Genomic DNA, 20,824 nt, shown 5'->3' on the forward strand with positions numbered 1-20,824 from the left:
ATATAATTTTCTTCCTTCCTTGTAGCCTCAGCGCCGTGTCACGTTTCACCTCCCAGATGGCTCCCAGGAAAGCTGCAGCGACAGTGGGCTCGGAGATCACGAACCCGCCAGCGGTGCTAGCACATCGCACCCTCTGCCCCTCGGCTTCCCCCAGGAGGAGTACTACGAGCAAGCCTCACCCAACAGCCGGACGGAAGGAGACGGCAACTCGGACCCGGAGTCCAGTAAGTGATGAACTCTGGTCATCTTAGTTGTTAAATCCTTTGAGGATCAAAAGCGGGCTTCTTTCTCAGGCGGTTATTAAAACCGAATGTTGATTTTAGTGTGGCCAAAGAAGCCCTATATTTCTAAAAATGCAAAGTCTGACCATTGGAGATAAAACACTGTTGAGCTGTAAAGAGTTTATGGATGACCTGGTATTTTTATAGATCTGCTGTGCTATGCACAGAGGAGCTTTCTTATGAGGTTAACGCTGGTGCCCTTACGGTCATAAATACTGTGCTGAGGGAGTTTACGCTTTTTAATGTGTTTCCCTATCCAACACTTCTGCACACTGTAGTTTAACAGCAAGAACTTCTGGATGATGAGTAGGTCTGTGAAGACACTGCAGTCTCCAGAAATAAGGGTTTCTCTATTTGTCTTTTGAGAGCAGCTATGGTACGTAGTAATAATCTCAGAAGAATTTGTCATCTCACTTCTGCCGTTATCACGGGCTTCTTATGACATGGAAAACAGCTAGGCAAAACCACGGTGAGCTCAGGACCACGCTAGATCTATGGATACTGATATTGCTTTCTCTGCCGTGATGTGATAGCCAGTTAGAGACTCTACTGTACTTTAGTCAATTGTTAATTGTCCGGGGGCTCTTTATCTGGATTAAATTGAACCGTGCCATTGATAAAGAGACACCTGAATGTGCGTAAGCCTCTAAGGCCTTGTTAGCCGCCTAATAAGTGATTTGAAAATACATCTGTTCTGGGCAAAACCTGGCCCGAAAGGTGTATTTCAGCAGCTTTAGTGTATCATGAAGAATGAATTAGTAAGTCCTGTGCACTTGAAGTAGCTCTGTGAGAAGATGGTTACATCTCTGCACTGGCAAGCACAGCATCCAGCAGAGAGCATTGCCTCCGACTCGAGCTGGCTCTGACAAATTCAGCCCGGCTCTTGGAAACCACAGTGCCGCCTTTGCCTTGTGCTGCCTGAGACTGGGGTCTGAGGGGCTTGTCTGCACGGATGAGGTCTGTTCTCCCTCTTTCTTTTAGTCCATAAACTATTAACCAGGGATCCTCCATTTCAGACTTTTTAGAATTTGTAAAGATATATGGTCCCTGAAATAACGCCGGAATGTTATTCTTTCTGAGCTGACAGACAGCTGACAAGAACCATCCCAGGTTTTGGATGTTGTGTTGAAAACATTATTCATCATTTGCTTTTGTTTGTGCTTATATATTTGAGGCTGTAACATACCCTTAAGAGTACTCTAGGCAGTCAAACTGAATTCATCACAGAATGAGGCTCTAAGGGGCTACAAATATACCCCCAAAAAAAGAAAATACGAAGTTGCATATTGTGTTTCCTGCTTTTACTATACAGACGCATGACCTGAACTTGCTTTCTAGCTCTCTTTTGTTGTTTGTAACTCTGATATTTCTGCTTTACTGAAGCGAGCATGAGGTACGGGAGATCGGTACTCGGGTCCTTTCAGGCAGAGAGCGTGGGGACAGGACCTGGTGTACCAGGAGCTGTTAGACCAGGCGTGTGGATGCTGTCTTGTGGTTTACAAAGAGGCTCAGTTTTGGACTCACCACTGCTTTTTGAGCCCAGTTTTTGCAATTTCAGAAGAAATATGGATCATGACTCTTCTAGAATGTTGCCCTAAAAGTAACACAGCTTTGACATCTGAATATCATTGACACATATCACAGTGTGGAGACTAAGCAGGCATCTGATGTCTTTTCAAGTGTGAAGTTGAAGAAAGTTTAATCACCTGTCTAATTACCTGACAGTTCAGTTTTAAACTTGAAATCACAGTTTAATTAGCATTTATGTTATATGAAGATTTTTTGCCCTTCTAACTTGTATCGTATTGAAACAATTTAATTGACACAATATAGCGTGATGCTTACAGTGCGAAAAGCTTAGTTTGCGGTCCGTTTCAGTGTTTTATGCTTATATTAATGGCAGCATCTAGTGGCAGAAAAAAAAAGCAGATATAAAAGATGTGTTGTGTGCTCTCATACATCTAAGTAAAAAAGAAGGGGAAGACCCACAGCATATTTTTATTCAGTATACTGCTACAAAGTGACTTACTGTAGGTAAGAGCAACCAAAATATCTTGTGTGATGATCTATGAAAGTGTTCAGCCTGAGGTTCGTTTCATTCACTTGTGCATGCATGACACAGTTAGTCAATAGTGAAACAGTGAAAACAATTCTGAATTGATAGTTTCCTCTACCAACATGCTGCTAGATTGATTGTTGGCTTTTTCATCTAATTTGGAGTGGCATCATATATTCAAAGAATATTTATTCTAGTTTCATGGACCAAAATGTTGTTAATGTGAAAAGAGAAAGGAATATACAGTCAGATAATCTGAGTAGAATTCATACAACAGAATAAGCATGGCCTTCATTTTGTCTCAAGATCTTTAATATCTGACCTGTCTTAATCTGAAACAGTGTCTAAAACATTAAGCCTGCTTAATCATCTGATGGTGATCTAGTTCAACTTTGCCTACCAAGGAGACATAGAGTTGCGATGAAACAACTTCAATAACATCTCAAGGTACTGAGACATTAAGTGGCTTATGAAAGCTGATGACAGATGCCCCATCATGCAAGGTTATATTCAAAAGTGTTTTCTCCCTCTTGTTTTTCCTGAATACAGTTCTTAGGTTTTATTGGTTTCTCTAATACTGATAATTATTGTGTTTTGGAAACTTCCCATTTATTAGCAATAGCAAAGCGTTTATTACAAAACACTGAAAAAAATGAGCATAACTTAAAATAACAACAGCTGAGAAATATTGGTGAGAGAAAACCATAATAATTTACATCCAATATAGGACTGAAGCAAGGGGGGAAGAATAACTACGAGTATAGTGGTTAGAAAACTAGGAGCAATTTATATGTACACCTTTAAAATTAATTGACTGTACTAATTAAAATTAGAAATAGACTATTTCAAATGATTTCTCTTCTCTTACTTTAGTCGCCTCCTCAAAGAAGCATAATGTGCAGTGTGATAGATGTGTCATGAGGAAGAGATGCCAATAAACTGTCACACTAAGTAAACAGTAATATAAAAATGCATGTAGGCTTGTAGAGAACATTATCCTTAAGTAACAGCACTAATGCACATGGTATTCATATATTTTCTGCTCATAAATTGCTCAAACTAATAAGGATGCTCCAGTAACTCCCTATGCTAAGGATTTTGACCATAGCACCTTTTTTTTCCTCTCCCCCTCTCTTTTTTCCCCCTCTATTATGTTTAGGTACAAAGCACTACAAACATAGACAAAAAGTAACAAATTCTCTTTGAGTAAACTTCCCTAGCAAACTCTCTCTCAATGCCACCCCCATCGTGGCTGTAAGCAGTGATACTGAATGAAGGAGTTGAAAGGTACGTGTTAACCCCAGTTATGCTTGGATATTTAATCAATGACAAATTTTCATGCTTAACCTGTTTTTATAGCCTTACCAAAACAATCTGACTGTTTTATTTTCCTCTAGAGAATAAAATGATTTTTCTTACTTTTATTTGGAGAAGGCAGAATACGCCCAGTTCGGCTAAGAAATTGGGCAGAGTAAGAGCAATATGGTTGCAGCTTTGGGGGGGGGGGGGAAGCCAGAAAACCTGAAAGTAATCTGCAGTAAAATAATGGTAATAATTTTGTATAAACAAAATAGAATTAGAAACAAAGCTAGTTGAAAATTAAAGGGCTAGTTAATGAGGCAAATCACAGAGGTTTCAGGGTTTGGAATAGGAGAAAACCAGTGTCCTAAGGAGACGGGGTCTTCATAACGATATTTAACATGAATTAGTGTTAAAATAAGCCAAGAAAGTTGTCTTGAAAATCAGAACGTGTAGATCTAAGGAAATGATGGCCAAAAGATGAGCTGATAGGCACTGTAACTTCATGGTCACTTCGAGCTGGTGTTGCCAGAGGTGTCTATGGCTGCTGGTTTGTATCTCCAACTGCACCTTCTCTTGTGGCAGCACCAGCATTTGTAGAACTGCTTGGGTGAACTGCACGGAAGAATTCATCTGGGTTCAACCTGATCTAGGGGGCGGAAAAGTTATTTTTAAACAGATCAATTCCCCGATTCCATTCGTTGCATGAGGCACTACTTGTGGACAGCAAATGAGTGAATGAGTAGCTGGGGCAAAGCTTATGCTGGCTTTAAGTGATCATCAGACTTCAAGAGAATTAGTTTTAAGAAGAATTAAGACTGTAATCTATGGTATTTAGCCACATAAGAAAGAGGTTTGCAGCAAGGGTGACATCTGTTCTTGATTAAAGATAGCATATATTTCTTCCCCAAACTTAAAAGACTACTTTCACCTTGCCTTAATTTTTGATAAGGATGATGTTGATGAGAGCAAGGACAGGCTGATGAAGAATAATGATAATGGGATGAAGAGTCAGAGCAGATTCAGTGCGTTCATGTGGAGGAGAGGAGATAATCCTTCCTCCCAGGATATCAAAACTGATAGTGTTTTCCTTATTTTTCTGTAATTCTAAGAGACAAGGTGTTTAGAAAAAAACAAATGGTTGGTCAGGCTTCACTACTGAAGACCATTTACAAGGAAGAAAGATATGCGTAAACATAAAACAATAAATGATATCGTAGATTTCCCAAGAACAGTACTGGATTAGCTCTATTAGCTCACTTCAATGACATATTTTTAATATTAGGGCATACACATATAGTTAGTCTATATAGATTTAAGAACTAATAACTATTATTATAACATTAAGGTGGAGCATTAGTAATTAAGAAGGCAAAGACAGATTAATACAAGAATGGAAAAATCTCCATCATTATCTTTATTAATGAGTCTGGCATTAAAAAGCAGGAACGTCTCAATGAAATATTCTACTATCTCAAAGCAAAGCATCACTGAAAATGGAGGAGGTGTGTATGATGCAGGAATTGGATTTTGCTAAGGATTTGGAGTAATAGCAGCGGGATGAAATCTAATAGTTGAGAGTCTTTCTCACAGGAACGGGGTATATGTAACTAGTATATAAATCACCAGCTGAAAATGACATAAAGAAAAAACCACAACTGAGTATTACAAAGATAGACTATAAATCACCAGTACCTAATATGATTGTGAAAAAATCCTGGGTTACTCCTAGTACAGGAAAAAGAAAGAAAAAAAACCCCAAGGCATTGACGACACCACAACTGGCCTATTATGAATAGTGTTGGCTTCCCACATTAAAGAAAGGTGAACTCACTTGAGAAACAGGGGTAAAGAAATATTACTAATGACAAGGGAACGGAATGCCTATATACAGAAAAAGGACGGAATATTGGCTTGTTTAAACTGCAAGGTAAAGGCTGGCTGGGGATTAGGACTGCTCTCCAGTAATAGCAGAGAATGGGGCCAAAATGAAGCGCTGGGTTGCTTCACCAGCAAATGAAAAGGTGCTCTCTGTAAACCAGCTGCGGCCAGAAATTTGGGGATTTCAAAGATCAGTGAGGAAGTATAGAAGCAAGGAATGAGAATGCTAACTGGTTTTAAAGAGAAGCTCGATGAATTTATGAGAGGGCAAATAAATCGCCCTCTGTCATAGCAGCAAATCTAGTCAGCGATCCAGGAGGTTCCTTTTCTATGTTGGTCATAGAAAAGCTGTCAGTGAGCGTGTTTGCCGAGGCTCAGTCCTGCATCAGCCCTTGACTTCCAGTCCCAGCCCCAGGCTGGACACGGGGCCGGTGCCCGGGCTGCATCCCCTGGCCGGGGAGCTTCGCCCTGCCGCCGCGGAGCCATGCTGCCAGCCCAGCCTGGCACAAGCTCTGGGAGCAGCTTACCGGAATGACGGCTTGCAGGTCCTGTAAATCTCGTTGATGTCATCGTGAAGAAGAAAGGGTCGGTGCTGCACACTGACAGCAGACAGCTGAAGACGGGAACCTCGCTCTCCCTGGGGAAAATGGCTGCATTTTTTGCCATGCTGATTTGTCTGATAATCAGAAACTCTGTAGTTGCTGAAACACACTCTTTAAACATCATCAATAAGACTGCTCTGGCAGCTGGACTTCAGACCTCATGCTGGGGCAGAAGAAAAAATAAAACTACAAAGTTTTAAGTATCTTGTTCCCTGTCCAAAAACTGGGACTAGGAGTGCTTGCCAGCAGATGCGATTTTTTTTTTTTTCTAAATGGTGTTTTCATTTTTTCGTTCTCTGCTTGTGTGCCTTTAGTTCCACAAGAAGGTGTAAATGTAACATTAGTATTTTAATTCTGTTGTTGCTGAGTTATAAACACACTATAGCACTTAGGTCTAATTTGAGGGAAAAAAAGGAAGATGCTGTCATTAGTTAAAGTTAATAAATCTTGGGCTAAAATACATCCCAGTCTACCACATCTGCCCGTTGGGTCCCTTTACTTCTACTGTATTGGGTTTTTCTATCCCCACGACTGAACACTAATAATTAATTCAGAAAGTGCTGAGGTAATTAATCTTTCTGAGGCAATAGAGTTTGATTGATCTTCTACCTTTAATCAAATTAGCTTGTACGTAGGTGGGAAAATGTAATGGCTGACTACGCTACTGTACCACTTTGTGAAATGCCAACCTTTCCGATGACCTCCTGAGAGCGTGCCCATGAATCACGTATATATAAACCACCACAGCAATCATTAAGTGGCTGTTTGATTTAAAAGATGGGGAACTGGCAGAGATCAAAGTCAGGATATGCTCAATGTACACGTTTTAAAGTGTGCCTCCTTTAGAAGTACAGCTTGAAATCTGCATGGCACATGTTTGAGGGCATTGAATGTCACAGGGCTGACAAATGTGTGGATTTTCCAGATGTTTTAGCTATCCTTTTCTAAAATAACTGTCTAGTCATAAGCGCATCCAGTGAAGCAAGCCGACAGAAACTCCTATCAAACAAAACATTATGATATTCTTGATTTGTTGATGACTGAAGATTGGAGATGGGGGAAAGAGGTCAGATTGGAGAGGTGAATTTACAGTGACACAGATGAGTGTCTTTTGCAAGTGGATTTTTACTTGTACCTAAGGGGATACAGATTGCATATTCAGAAATAATGCCATGATTTGGTAATTTGATACCCGCGTGCCTGACTTAAGACTTATTAAGGCAGCTGACACAAAGGGGAAAAAATGGACAAAGCAAATTCAGTGAAGAAATGCAAAAGCAAAAAGATTGTACCGCTAGGAGCCTCTCAGCCAAACACAGCACTATAAACACAGGCTCTGATTTTTCAAATCCTATACTTTCTGTGAATAAGGAGCATTCTATAAATTCTTCTAAAAGTAAATTTTAGGCATTTTATTGTTGATATCGGAATATAATGCCTTGATGTACACTTTCTACTGTTCGAAGAAAAATAAGATAAAAGCGAGTTTTGTGAGATGCACCATCTTCTTTCATGGAAAATCAATGGAGATTGATGGGGAAAATCAATGGGGAAAATCTGTTGGATTGTCTAGGCTACATACTGGGATAAAGTAATTCAGACAATAATAATGTGTTTGTGAATACCATCTAATGCTATTCTTGACTGAGGTTTTATAATAGAAGTTACTCTGTATAACAGGATTAGAAAGAATAGCTCCACCTTGCAGTTTAGAAATCAGTCATTTCTTGTGAAATAATAAGGCAGGCTTTAAAGTGTTTGTTTGGGTTTTTTTTTAATAATAAATGAGATCTGACATCTATAAACAGTGATTTAGTGGCAGATGTTCTGTGATATATATTTATGTTATCACTTAAGCTGACATGGTAATGGATAATCCTATTTTTTTCTGTTTGAGGTTTATGAAAGTTTTAAAATATATCGCTATAGCAAGCAGCCTGGTGGGCCAGAGGTGGATAGAGAACAAATTTCTTCCCCCTACTTTTTCAAACTCCTTTTAGATCTGACTAGCTGTCATATTTGCAGTAAATAGAGGCCCCGAAGTTTGGCTGGATAAATGGAATCTAATTTGGAGCACCCTGTATCCGGGAGTGTATTAGGGCTTTGATGGTTTCGATAGCTTGAAAAGTCACAAAGGGCACAGATTAAAACGGAAAGTTTATCTGGAGCGTATGAAAGCTGAAGTCATTGACAGAGTTCCCTTCTGGTGACAGCTCTGAAGATGAGTGTATCCTACATATCTTAAATCTAGTTATGGATGAGATAGGAGTTTATCACAGGGAAGCAGACCTCTGTGAGCAAAGCAATCCCTTATCTTGTCCAACGGGTTTGCAGATGACAAGTGTGAAGACTGGGCACAAGTGCCAGGCGGCAGCAGGAGTCCGGGCTGGCAAAGTCACCCTGCTCCAGCCAGGCTTCCGTCGGAGGGAAGCGGTGGCCGTCTCTTGACAATAAGCCTTTCTTTGCTTCTAATTTTTATTGGGCCACCCACACAGTAAGATAAAGTTCATACGATGTTTCTGTTTCTATTACTTATGAGCCACAAAGCAATTCATTTTACCTCCTCCTTCTGTCTGTCTTATTTTGTCTCGAGCTTTCACTTCTTTCTTATTTTTAAGAATAGGAAAGCACCGATGATGCAATTTCATTTCTTTTTTTCAAGTCAAGCTAATCAGTGGCACCGGGAGGAGCTTTTAGCAATACGAAATATCAAGGTGTTTGTTAGCATCCTGTTTTAAAGCAGAAATATAGAAAAAAAAAAAAATGGGGAGTATTTTATATAATTTAAGCCATGTGAAAAATTGCATGATTATAATTTCATTTGAAGCATCATAATTTATTACTTGACTTCACTGTGATTAATGAAAAATATATCAGGAAATATGTTTAATGACTGTCTGCAGCTACCAGTCTGTCTTAGAAATTAAACGGAAGAATTGTATTTATTGGACAAAGGAGATTCCCAACTGACAGCGCACCTGAGTCACAACATCTGCTGAGTCAAATCCGATCAACTCAATAAATCTAGTCATTGTTGTCCTTGTTTGTGTAGAGATGTGGGCATCCTTTGATCTGAGGTTTTCATTTTAACTGGACTTTTGGTAGGGAAATAGGATCCAATCCTGAGTATGTATTAGGAACAACTAGAATTTTTGTTCCGAGAAGCTTGTGTATAGCCATACATTCCTGCACAAGGGAGATATTTTTGCCTTTACTCTTCAAATATCTTTTAGTCTTCTGGAAAAGCAGCTGTTTCTCTAATTTTTGAGGCTGTATAAGCTGTGTTGTGATCCTTTTTTTTTTTCTGGCTACTTTTCAAACCTCAACTTTGCTGTGGTAAGTTCAAGGGAAGGCTTGGAGACCCTTGTGCACACTCTGCATCAGAGGAACGCAGGGCTGGTGTCCTTGGTACGTGCTGTTGATCCAGTGAGTGTAACACCAGTTTTTCTTGAAACCTACTGGGTCGGTGATATTATATGCACATTGTGGAAAATAAATACATTTGTCTGGGCTGAGCTGGAGAGACCTAGGCAAAATATCTATGATGATACTTTTGGATTTGTATTACATCAGAGGTGGAGATTCTCTATTAAACCTTTGTGTTTAATACCAGTAAATAATGCTTTCTAGTTAGTGGCAGGATTTTGTATGGGTTTTGCTTTATTCAGAATGCTGTGTGATTCAGTACTTTTGTTATGAAACCAAGTGACATCCTAATTGGTTGGTAAATATTTTCAGAGTTATCTCTGACTCTGTACGTTGCTGATTTCAGCAATACCTGAAGCTCCTATCTCACGTATCCCTTTCATAATTCTCATCCTGCTTTCACGCTATCTTGGTTATTTGTACATATCCATTCCTATGTTTCAGTTTGAATTAGATTGTAAACTTCCTGGATTACAGACAGAAATTTTGCTATGTATATGTATCCAAGTACAATGTGGCTGTTATGCTCATTTTATGCTCCCAGTACAATTGCAGTAAAAATGTTCACTAATACTTGTATAATAGAAGTGGAGCTGATCTATACAAATAACACGTACTGTACTGCCAGTGCTGCTAAGTGCGTATCAGGTCTTTTTGTTTTCATTTCATCCTGTAAAAATAGTTAGTTTGACTTGTATCGGATTCCCAAAGTTCAGTCACACTGTGAATGATGATGTGAATTGGGTATCTCATCATATTGTGAAAAGGCAGGAGCCGCGTGTGGATGAGGAGACGTGCTGATGGTGCTGGGCAGTACTGTGGTGGGCCAGCATCGTGCGGGTTTAATTTGCAGAGTCGCTCGACTGCCACATCAACTGTTTCATGGAGGTTCTTGCAATATGAAGTGAGTTCAGCCTGACTGTATAAGGTGTCTGACAAATATTCACCCGCATCTGTGCACGTTAATAACACTAATTTGCTGATTGTATTTAACAAATGCATTTGTGTTCCTCAGATTTGTGTTAATTCTGTCAGGGTGAGTAACACTGTTACATCCTGAATAGCTCGGCTTGCACGGGGCAGTAGGGTGGGATAGCGAGATGGAACAGTAGTTAACAGCATTTTCCCTTTTTCCTGCTTTGTGCTTTGAAAAAAACGTTGCTCTCTGCCATGCCTTGCTGCCAGGCAGCACTGTTGCAACGCTTAAAGCTCTACTTAAAGCCTTGGTGCGTCAAATTAAAATTCTCTCTAAATAATAATAGGAAACAACAACTGATCCAGATAAAATGCTGTTTCCAGGATAAGGACATGGGTAGCTGTTTGTGTATGGTCTACTGTACTTAAATTCCTCTCATCAAAAATAACTCTGTTTCTTTGAAATATCAGGAAGAACAATGCCACTGTTTCAATAGCTATTCTTTTATCTGGTTATCTTGACTGATGTTCCAAAACCAGTGTCCCGGAAAATGTGTCCTCTATAGGATGAGGCATTATAAAGTCTAGCCCTCACCTAATACTTTAAAAGAAAGCAAGCATTTCTCTACCAAGAAAGACTTTACTCATGTCACATACTAATCATACACCAAAGAACTGTTTAGAGAAAGAAAGACAATCTCTGCCTCTCCTCCTCAGGAATAGTACACGTAAAGAAAAACAGTGGCAATAAAGGGAAATAGGAATGATGAGAGAGAGCACTTTGAAAACGATAAAAGCAAAAATTGTTTTTATCTTATTACAACCAATATTGAAGCTTTTCTTTATACACAAGCTCATTTTTTCACTGGAGGTCAAATATCACTGATTACAGATTCTGCTGGGGTGGAGCGCTCATACATCTGTCTCTAAAATTATCTTATTTTTCTTTCTTGTGAAGATCACAAGAATCTCTTTCCATTGACCTGTTGTCAGTCAGCATTACTCTGACCTACTCCAGTACTGGAACATATTCACAGCATTTTGAAAAAGATATATGCCAGAGATCTGTAAATAAGCTAGGTCCTTTAACTTTCCTTGCTGTGTCCTGTGAACGGAATAGCATTTGGTTATATCTGCATGCAGGGTCTGCGTTGTCGTATGGTAACTAGGAGTTTAGATGACTGAAGTATGATTTTGTAAAGAATATTAACAGGTAAGTAATCAGCTTGGATATTGAACTATCCAGTTTTCCAGTTAAGGATTCATAATTACAAGATGTTTAGCTTTTGGGGAAAAGATAAGGTACTTTCTCCTCAATTTTATTTTATATCTTTGTTTACATCTGCTAAGCTACAGAAAGACTTCAAAAGTGCAGTGCTGTGAATTATTCTGGAGTTGGAAAAGGATAAGTCTTTTTTTTTTTTTTTTCTTCCCCCTGCAATCTTCTGATTTTTTGATACAGCTATTTTTGTGGAGGGAGTTTGTGTCTGGATCACTGTATGACGCCTGGCCCTTAATTTGTGTCAGAATCCAGCAGATTGCCAAATACATGTCGCAGCTTCAGAAATGTTTCTCTCTCTGTCATCCTATAACTGGCACAACAGAAGAAAGCACCAAGGAAACAGCCGTGACATTAGTAGGACTTCCGTTACTACTGGTGTCAGCTAATATTATCGTTAGTAGGGCTCTAACATTAACACTTAACTGCTCGATAAACCTGATAAACTTGGTTTATTTGAAACTGCCTGCCTCTGTAACAAGAAAGCTGACTCACTAAATCTTAATGCAGGAGGAGATTTTCCATCTTTGAGCTAAGACAAGGTGCATATAGGGAGGCCTTTAAGGAGTGTTTCCTAGGAGTGTTTGTTTCTAGCGGAGACCGTGCGGAGACAGACATCTTGCAATCAGAGCTCTTCGCACAGAGCCCCAGTAGGATTCACAACACATGATTAAAATTGCCAAGGAGGCCACTGTCCACATCATAATAATTCAATGCACTAACATAAAAATTAAACCCTGTGATAGACAATACTACCACAAATCCCAAGAGAGGCAAGATATTTATGAGCAGGGAAAAGAAGAAAATGCCCTGATCTTATTCTAGCTCCTGGGTTAGGAGTGAATCATTATCAGGATTTCAAAACTTAAGATATTAATACAGAATCATAAAATCGTCATAGAATGGTTTGGGTTGGAATGGACCTTAAAGATCACCCAGTTCCAACCCCCCTGCCCTGGGCACAAACACCTTCCACTAGACCAGGTTGCTCAAAGCCCCGTCCAGCCCAGTCTTGAACACCTCCAGGGATGGGGCAGCCACAGCTTCCCTGAGCAACCTGCGCCAGGGGCTCACCACCCTCAGTGCAAAGAATTTCTTCCTAATATCTAATCTGAATCTCCCTCTTCCAGTTTAAAACTGTTACCCCTTGTCCTATCACTACACTCCCTGATAAAGAGTCCCTCCTCATCTTTCCTGTAGGCCCCCATTAGGTACTGGAAGGGGCTATAAGGTGTCCCCGGTGCCTTCTCTTGTTCAGGTTGAACAACCCCAACTCTCTCAGCCTTTCCTAACAGCAGAGGGGCTCCAGCCCTCTGATCATCTTTGTGGCCCTCCTCTGGACCCGCTCCAACAGGTCCATGTCCTTCTTATGTTGAGGGCTCCAGAGCTGGAGGCAGTACTCCAGGTGGGGTCTCCCCAGAGCGGAGCAGAGGGGCAGAATCCCCCCCTCGCCCTGCTGCCCACGCTGCCGGGGATGCAGCCCAGGATGAGGTTGGCTTTCTGGGCTGCCGGTGCTCATTGTTGGGGCCACGTTGAGCTTCTCACATAGCCACTAGAGATGTCTTAATAAAAAACTCCCTCATAATTCTTTCTTTACGCTTTTCATAAATACCAAATTTCAGGATTTGTTTTCCCTTTGAAACATACTTTCAAAGAAATGTGGTTCTGCTTTGTACGGTCATCGTTAACCTCTGCTATCAACTTTGTATTTCTAATCTAATGAGTTCAAAAGAAATCATAATACAAGTAAGCAGATGTTTTCTATTTTGTATAACACCTATTCTTGCTGAATAAGAAGAAAAGATGATCTATGCAGAGGGACATTAATATGTCTTGTTAAAACGTGCTTTGCAGGCTGAAGAAACTCATATACATAATGATAGTCAAAAGTCAGGAAGTAAAAATAGGAATTTGTTAAAAACAGCTGTGCTGCACAACTCTTTGACAGGAATAGAGGAATGCTTCATCCAGTAAAAATTTCAGAATTTATTTAAAAGAAACTGTAGCTGCTAATTTTCATCAAGACAGAAGGTTAACAAGTCTGTGAAATGGGGAGTTGGTTTGGTCTTGTTTCATGACCGTGAAAAAAGAAACATTTAACTCTTTGATAGAGCTGCCATTTTTCTCACAGCAGGATTCTCTGCAGCATCATACTGTGGTTGTAGTGTATTTTTAATGCTGCCAACCACACCACCATCATCTTTAGTGTTCCCTGAGAATCTTTCAAAGAATGCTGACACAAAATAATAATACTGTTTTAAAGCTCTTTCTATCAGTTATTTTTGCTTTTTTTTCCCAGGGTGATCTTACAGTCATTGCCCCATTTCCCAACAGGAGCACCAGGAGTGCAGCCCGGGGTGTCTGTGTGCCCGTGGCCAGTGCTGCGTGCGCTGGGCAGCACTGCTGACGGTGCCTGGGACTGCCGCTGACGGGTGGACGCAGGCTGCTCACTGTATTGTCCAACTGGAGCTGGCGTTGCCCAAGCGGTTTTCTAGGTTATTTGGTTAGCACAGACTGTACGTCAGAAAAGATCCTGTCTTTTTAGCCAAATGATTGGCAAGCTGAGTTACACGTGGTCCGATCTACAAATTTACAAACCGGCTCCATACAGCTGCCTGCACTGGAAGGCAAGAAGGTAATCTCCTACCTGCAACATTGATGATGCTCCAGAATATATAGTACAGTACTATGTTGCATTTGTGCTTTAGAAACTGATTACCCTCCAAGCATATACTGTAACTGTATCTTACTGTTTGCAGTGACTGAGAGAAACTGGATCTAACGACCCGCGCTGAACAGTCTTTGGCTAGCGATGCACAATTTTGAAATAAGCACAGAAACGGGGGCGGGGGGGTGTCACAGAAAGATTTTTCTGGTCCAGAGGCTGGAAGTGAAACTGTGACCCAGCCAAGCAGCCAGCATTTCTAATTTGCAGTCACTTTATCCTTTTCCCCCTAGCAAATGTACTCTAATCCATAACCATTTTGCATGCTGAGGTGAGATGTTAAATACAAAGAATTGCTTTTAAATAATAAGCTTATGACACAAACCAGCAAGAACGGGGATCTCAAGGTTAAAGATGGCATTCCTCCTTCAACCTAAGCTCCTGTAAAGGAAGAAAGAGATTAAAAATAAATAAATAAATAAATAAAGCTGTGAATACATCAAAATACATCATAAAAAGATTTTAAAAATCTGATGTCAGTGCATATATATATCTGAGACATATTTGTCTTCCATTGTTAAAATATTTGTATGGAGGCGAGATTTTTTGCGGGTGTTTGCTCCATATGTATTTTTCGGGTGTTTGCTCCATATGTACTTAATTCAAATTATCATCATGTTTGCTGCATGTAAAACTACTTGCAGAGGGACATATTTTAATGCAGATAGCAACTCTTTTTTTCCCGCAGCAGTAGAAGATGGTTCCAGTAAAAATATACGATCTTTTTTCAGATGTCCCTAGTAACCAAAAGAGGAGAATCCATTTTTTTTCTAAACAGAAATCCCTTTAAAGACAAATGGGTTTTTTACTCAAGTATCAGTGATATTTCTGGAACATATTTGAATGTTATGCACTTTGTCTGAGCTTCTGTTATGATTCTGCTCTGCTTTTTCATAAACACACCTCTTTTGTGCTTAGCAAGTGAGGGAGTTCTTTCTGGAGGGAAATTAAAAAATTGTTAATTGATGACATGAGATGGGCTGTGAAAAAGGGGTCATATATCTGCATATATATTTTTTAAAAATTGTTAAGAATTTAGTTGGATTCTATGGGTGACTTTTGATTTTATGTTGTAAACAGAAATAATATAATTTGGCACGTTACTGATAAAATTGGAAAAATCTGTCCAAATTTTAACTCCTCAAATATCTCTGTAACTCTCACTGAGGACTGTGCAAGCCATCCATCTGCTCAAAGCTTACCTTTGGGCTCTTGGTATTGTACAAGGAATAATTCCAAGTACTGAAGAGAGAAAAATAAAAATAAACCCAGGCTGAGAAGACAGGTATGTGAAGCTATCAGTGAGAAAGCATAGCACAGTGTTTAGCTTCACTGTAAAATTTACTTCGCTGTAAAATCAGTAAGATAAAACCCAAACTTTGTAGTTCTATTTCAACAAATTCCTTTTTCCAGAGGAGAACTTCAACTTAAAAGTGGGATGCCACTTTTCTTTCAAGGTTTGTGAGAATAAGAGAGCTTTCTGTGGAGTCCTTGATGGAACGTGCATTTTTATTCCCACTGTGTCAGGAATTTATCTAACTTCAGCTCATGTCAGAAGAAGTCTCAGTGGTAAAATGTATTTGTAAATTACTGTTTGAGAATCTTGAACTTAAAGACCTGGTTTGTTTGATGTGAAAATAATTCGAGTTTCATGCGTGAGATATATAATACGCAACAGTAATGTTGCATTGATTGTACTAGGTTTGTTTGGAAAAAAAATAAGCGACCCTGACTGAACTAGGCAATCTGCAGCCAGATTAAATGGAGCAGACAGACGAATGACTGAGAAGAAAAAAGAGCTCTGAAACTATGGACAGAGCAGTTCGCTCAGGCAGTACAGCTTTTCTCTTCTTTTTTCTTTTCATGTGCTTCAGCTTGGTCACCTATTCAGCATCAAAACGATAGTATTGTAATATACTTTTCCCCAAACATATTGAACTTAGCGCCGCCTTTCAGCAAGGCCCTGGTTTGCCACCCAGGATCTTATCTAGAAATATATCACTGAGTGAGCCTCTGGTATTAGCGTGATTTTGGTTAGTCCTGCTCTGCCTGTTGATGGATACATTTTTCTAGTCTAACTTTGGGGTCCATATAGTGGCATCGGGATGGAAGTTATACAGGCTTGTGGGACAGGGCTCTTTCTGCCTCCAAATATGGTGAACTGTGCTAAGAACTATCAATCCATACATCATTACAATTACTATTTGCAATTATGTATGCTAAGACATAAACATGGAAACTCAGGGCAACAGTGCAGCAGGCACAGCCACGGCCAAACTTCACTGTGAATGAAGCGATAGATCCGCAGATGTGACATCTTCTATGAATAAATGCAAATAAATAGGACATGAAGGGGTTTGAAGTGGTGGAATACATTACTTAGTTTTTTAGCAGTCATGGAAGTAGATAAAAGACCGTTGCTAACATACAACCACATCTAAAACTTGGCTATATTAGTGGGAAATGTTAGGGCTGTGACTTACTGACGAACCTGAAGACTGAATTGTTCATCTTCAACACACAAAATAGTAGTAGCTCAACACTGATCCTAGGCTGTATTTCCAAGGGACATAGCATACTTTGGCTTCAGACCTTTGAACGTATTACAAAATTAGTGTTGTGGGCTCCTGAAAGATGGGCATCTCTCCCGTTTCCTGCGGGAAGCTGAAGTGAAACTATCAAGGTAGCATCCTTTTCAAAGCATCCAGCAGATAACCCATGCTGGTAATGCAGTACGCATCGCTTACAGGCATATCAACCCGAGCTGGTTAACATGCAGTGTCCTATAGAACAGTGTCTCCGAAGTGTCCTGGTTTGAGGTAAAACAGAACCAATTTTCTTTTCCGTAATTTTACTTCGCAGCTAAGCCTCTTCTAACTACTGAAATGAACAGTGTATTGCGCAGACAGTGTTCGTTCTCAGAGTGGCAAGACCTGTGTTTACAGCTGATGCCCAGGCATGGGATGCAGAGAGGCCCTTGCTTCTACTTATTGCTATAAGACCCCAGGGCAGCTCACTTTGTTATTGGCCCCGCTGGAGGGTCGGAAGCGGAAAAGCGTCGAGGGGTCGCACCTGCGGGGAGGAGCGGACAGGACAGGTGACCCAAAACTGCCCAACAGGGTATTCCATCCCACCTGCCTCATGCTCAATATAAAAGCCGAGGGATCAAAGGGTCGGGGCTCTTTCTTCAACGGCCGGTGTCCAAGGAGGACTCTGGCCTTTGATCCTGATACTGAATCCAGATCCAGAATCCATTTCCTGTCCGTCGCTGAGTCCAGTCTGGGACTTTCCCAGTGCCTGCTGGTGATGTGATCGTCATCCTGGGAGCTTGGTGTGGTTTTGTATGTATTTCACTATTTCCTTTTAATTATTTTATTATTAATATTTCATTAAAGTACTTTAGTTCCTTCTAAACTCAGAAGTCTCTCTCTCCCCCACCTCTCTTTGGAGAGGTAGGGGAGAGCATCTGTCATTCTGTCTGAGTGGCCAGTCTGGCCCAAACCACAAAAAAAGGTCTATGTTCTGGAACTCGGAAAGGAAAAAATGTATTAATTTAAGTTTCAAATAATTATTTACATTGAGATTCTGCAAGTCACCGAGTACTACAGAGACAGTTTTTTTTCCAGTCACCAGAAAAACAAACTACTCCTGGATGTAAATCCAGCACATTTGATCAGTAAAAATTGTTTTGAAGTATATTATGTTTTCATTTTAACATTGCAACTTGTATGTGTTCAGAAGGCTGAACAGTATATCTGTGCTCGTTTTTAATGAGTAATTATCTAATGACGACAGTGTTCGGCATGCATGAGAGCTTCTGTAGCAAAATTTGGAATTTTAAGGAAACGCTGCCGTTCAGATGGAACGTCTCATTTGTATTCTCTCCGTTCCCAAGCCACTATTGCACTTCATAAAGCAACTCCAGAAATGGATTGCAAACATGCATCATTTTTGTGTGAGATGAGAAAAGGCTCAATGATCCTTAAATAGTACCAATAACCCCTTTCACACACCTTACAGTATCTGATGATACTGTTCCAAGCAAATCACACATTGTATGAAATATGTTTTCAATCCTGTCTATAAGTGCGCCACTACTCACATCTTTGGCGATAAACGTATAACTGAAGGCAGCATTAGCTCTGCATGACTATGTAGACATGCAGTGTAACTTTTGTCATCCATATCTTTAGTTGGAGAACCTGGTGATGCCTTTCTTGTAGCAGCAGTGTGCTGGAAAACTCAATGTGGAGTTTTCCCTTTCTAGTCTGGGGTTCAGGACACAGGATGTACGAGATGTACGTATGAACTGTGACTTGAACAAAAGCGTCTACTTCCATTCTAGGTAGTGAAGGACGTTGTTTATAACATCTTCAGCATCAGTTTCATAAGGCAGATTCATAAGTGTAACTGCACGTGTATCAGGTTTCAGCCCGGATGGACAGAGGACATGCCTGTTTTCCTGTTGTCAAGGCCTCTAATGAACGTGTAGATGGAGCAAAAGCCTTTTTCTTGTTGCTAATATCACAAGCTTCCATCCTAGCCCACTGGGGGAGTAACTGAACACGTGGAAAAGTTTGGATTGACCAGAGGCCCCAAATTTGGATGTATTTCCAGCCATCAACTGAATCCATGCAATTGAGCCTGGCTGATTGTGATGTATCAGGAGGAAGAAGATTTGGGTTTGTTAGAGTCTACAGAGCTGCGCTTGTCTTGCAAACTCTAGGCATATCAGCATATTAAATCACATTTATTGCTCAAAAACTCCAGTGTTTACCCTACAGACTCCTCTGGGCTCTCTTCCTAGTGTGACTTGGCTACATCTTCACAGACTAATTGTTGTATAGTCTAACCTTTATATAGCATTCCACTTGTTGTACTACTCCATACAGGCTGTCCCTAATTTTCCATAAAATTCAGATGACTCTGTAAATTTATTTTCTCTGTATTTTGCGAGTGTATGTTAGTGAAATAGCATCGTTAGGTTGGTAACACTGAGCAAGCGCTACATGCTTTAGACTAGGAGTGCAACATCAAGATAAGATTTTATGGATTGTCTTGTTATCAAATCCACACCAGTTAGTTTTTTGAGGTCTTACTGTTAAGGAGATTGAAGGGACCTGTACCGATGCTGTTGTCATAACAGCAGCACAAGTTCTTATGTTAGCATATGTTTAATAATGACTCTTTTGTTATAGAAAACCAGAGAGCATGAGATGGATCAATTAATATACTGTACAGACAGAACATCACTGGGAGCAATTAAATATCCTGTTTATACAATGGAATTTTATTATTTTATTTTTAATTATCTTGGAGTACTCTTATACATTGAGACACACATTATGGCTAAGTCATGGGTGCATGTTCAAACTATAAAAAACTTATGTTTTTCCTGGAGGCTCAAATTCAGTTCCTTGTGGCTCATGTGAATAAGGCAGTCTTTGGCAGTAGGATAAACTTATTTCATAATGTTGCACTCTGTTCCAAGAGTTTCACATATTTAGTGCAATTGGGTATTGAAGTTCAGAGTTACTTCTTTCATCTTGCAGCAACTGCTTTTTGGTGTCTCTCCATTGAGAGTGAAGAGCGTTTATCTGCATCTATAGGTTTATGTTAGGGATCCATCACTGTGATATCTGACACCAGCTGTTGACGGAGTGGCTTTAGTCCCTAGCATTCCCAAAAAACTGTATGGAAAAACCCAGATGATCTAGAAATTGTATGGCATATATATATATATATAACATAACGTGTATGTAACTGTGTTACTTCCTGCACTTAGTACTGCTGTTACGTGGTTTTCAGGTTCTCCTGTCAGTGAGAACCCTCTATGATCAAAGCCAAAGTTGTGGCAAAAGTGTTCCTTACTGCAGGAACTGTTCAAATCCACGTATGATGTACTACACCATGGTGTCTTATGCTAGCTTAAATCTATGAGTGCATACAAAATTTCCATTGAAGAACTTGATGTCTTGCATTAATGCAGTAGGCATAAGTAATGTGACGCAGGGGAAGGAAAACGTATCAGTCTGAACCAATGACGCCTTTGCACTGTATGCTGTTATTTAGTTAATGGCATAAATGACACAGTGTGTTGAGTGAGTTGTAGATAAATTCTCTGATGAGTCAGATGCCCTTCTTCCAGTGTGCATTTAAATGTGAAAGATGTTACTTTCTGACATATTAAAGTTGTTTGGTTTGGCTTTTCATTATCTAGTTGTTACTTTCACAAAGATGGAAGGGTTTACAGGGGTTTCATATTAAGCCTGAATTATACAATTATGATCAGTATGCCCATGATTTACATTTCGAGTCTGTTAAGGTTTCAAAGCCAAACATGCGGAAGAGAGTAAAATG

General features: G+C 39.9%; 1 protein-coding gene across 1 annotated transcript in view; it reads left to right on the forward strand.

Moving 5' to 3' along the window:
* PCDH11X (protocadherin 11 X-linked) overlaps positions 1–20,824 on the forward strand; it is a gene marked incomplete at both ends in the record, with an annotated part of 464,576 nt that overhangs the window by 329,735 nt on the left and 114,017 nt on the right. Inside the window, one exon of the mRNA XM_082488334.1 lies at positions 26–224. Coding sequence (XP_082344460.1) covers positions 26–224 — 199 coding nt within the window. The remainder of the gene's footprint in view (positions 1–25; positions 225–20,824) is intronic.

This window comes from Vanellus vanellus (assembly GCF_965231255.1).
Source record: "Vanellus vanellus genome assembly, chromosome: 10".
Taxonomy (NCBI): Eukaryota; Metazoa; Chordata; class Aves; order Charadriiformes; family Charadriidae; genus Vanellus; species Vanellus vanellus.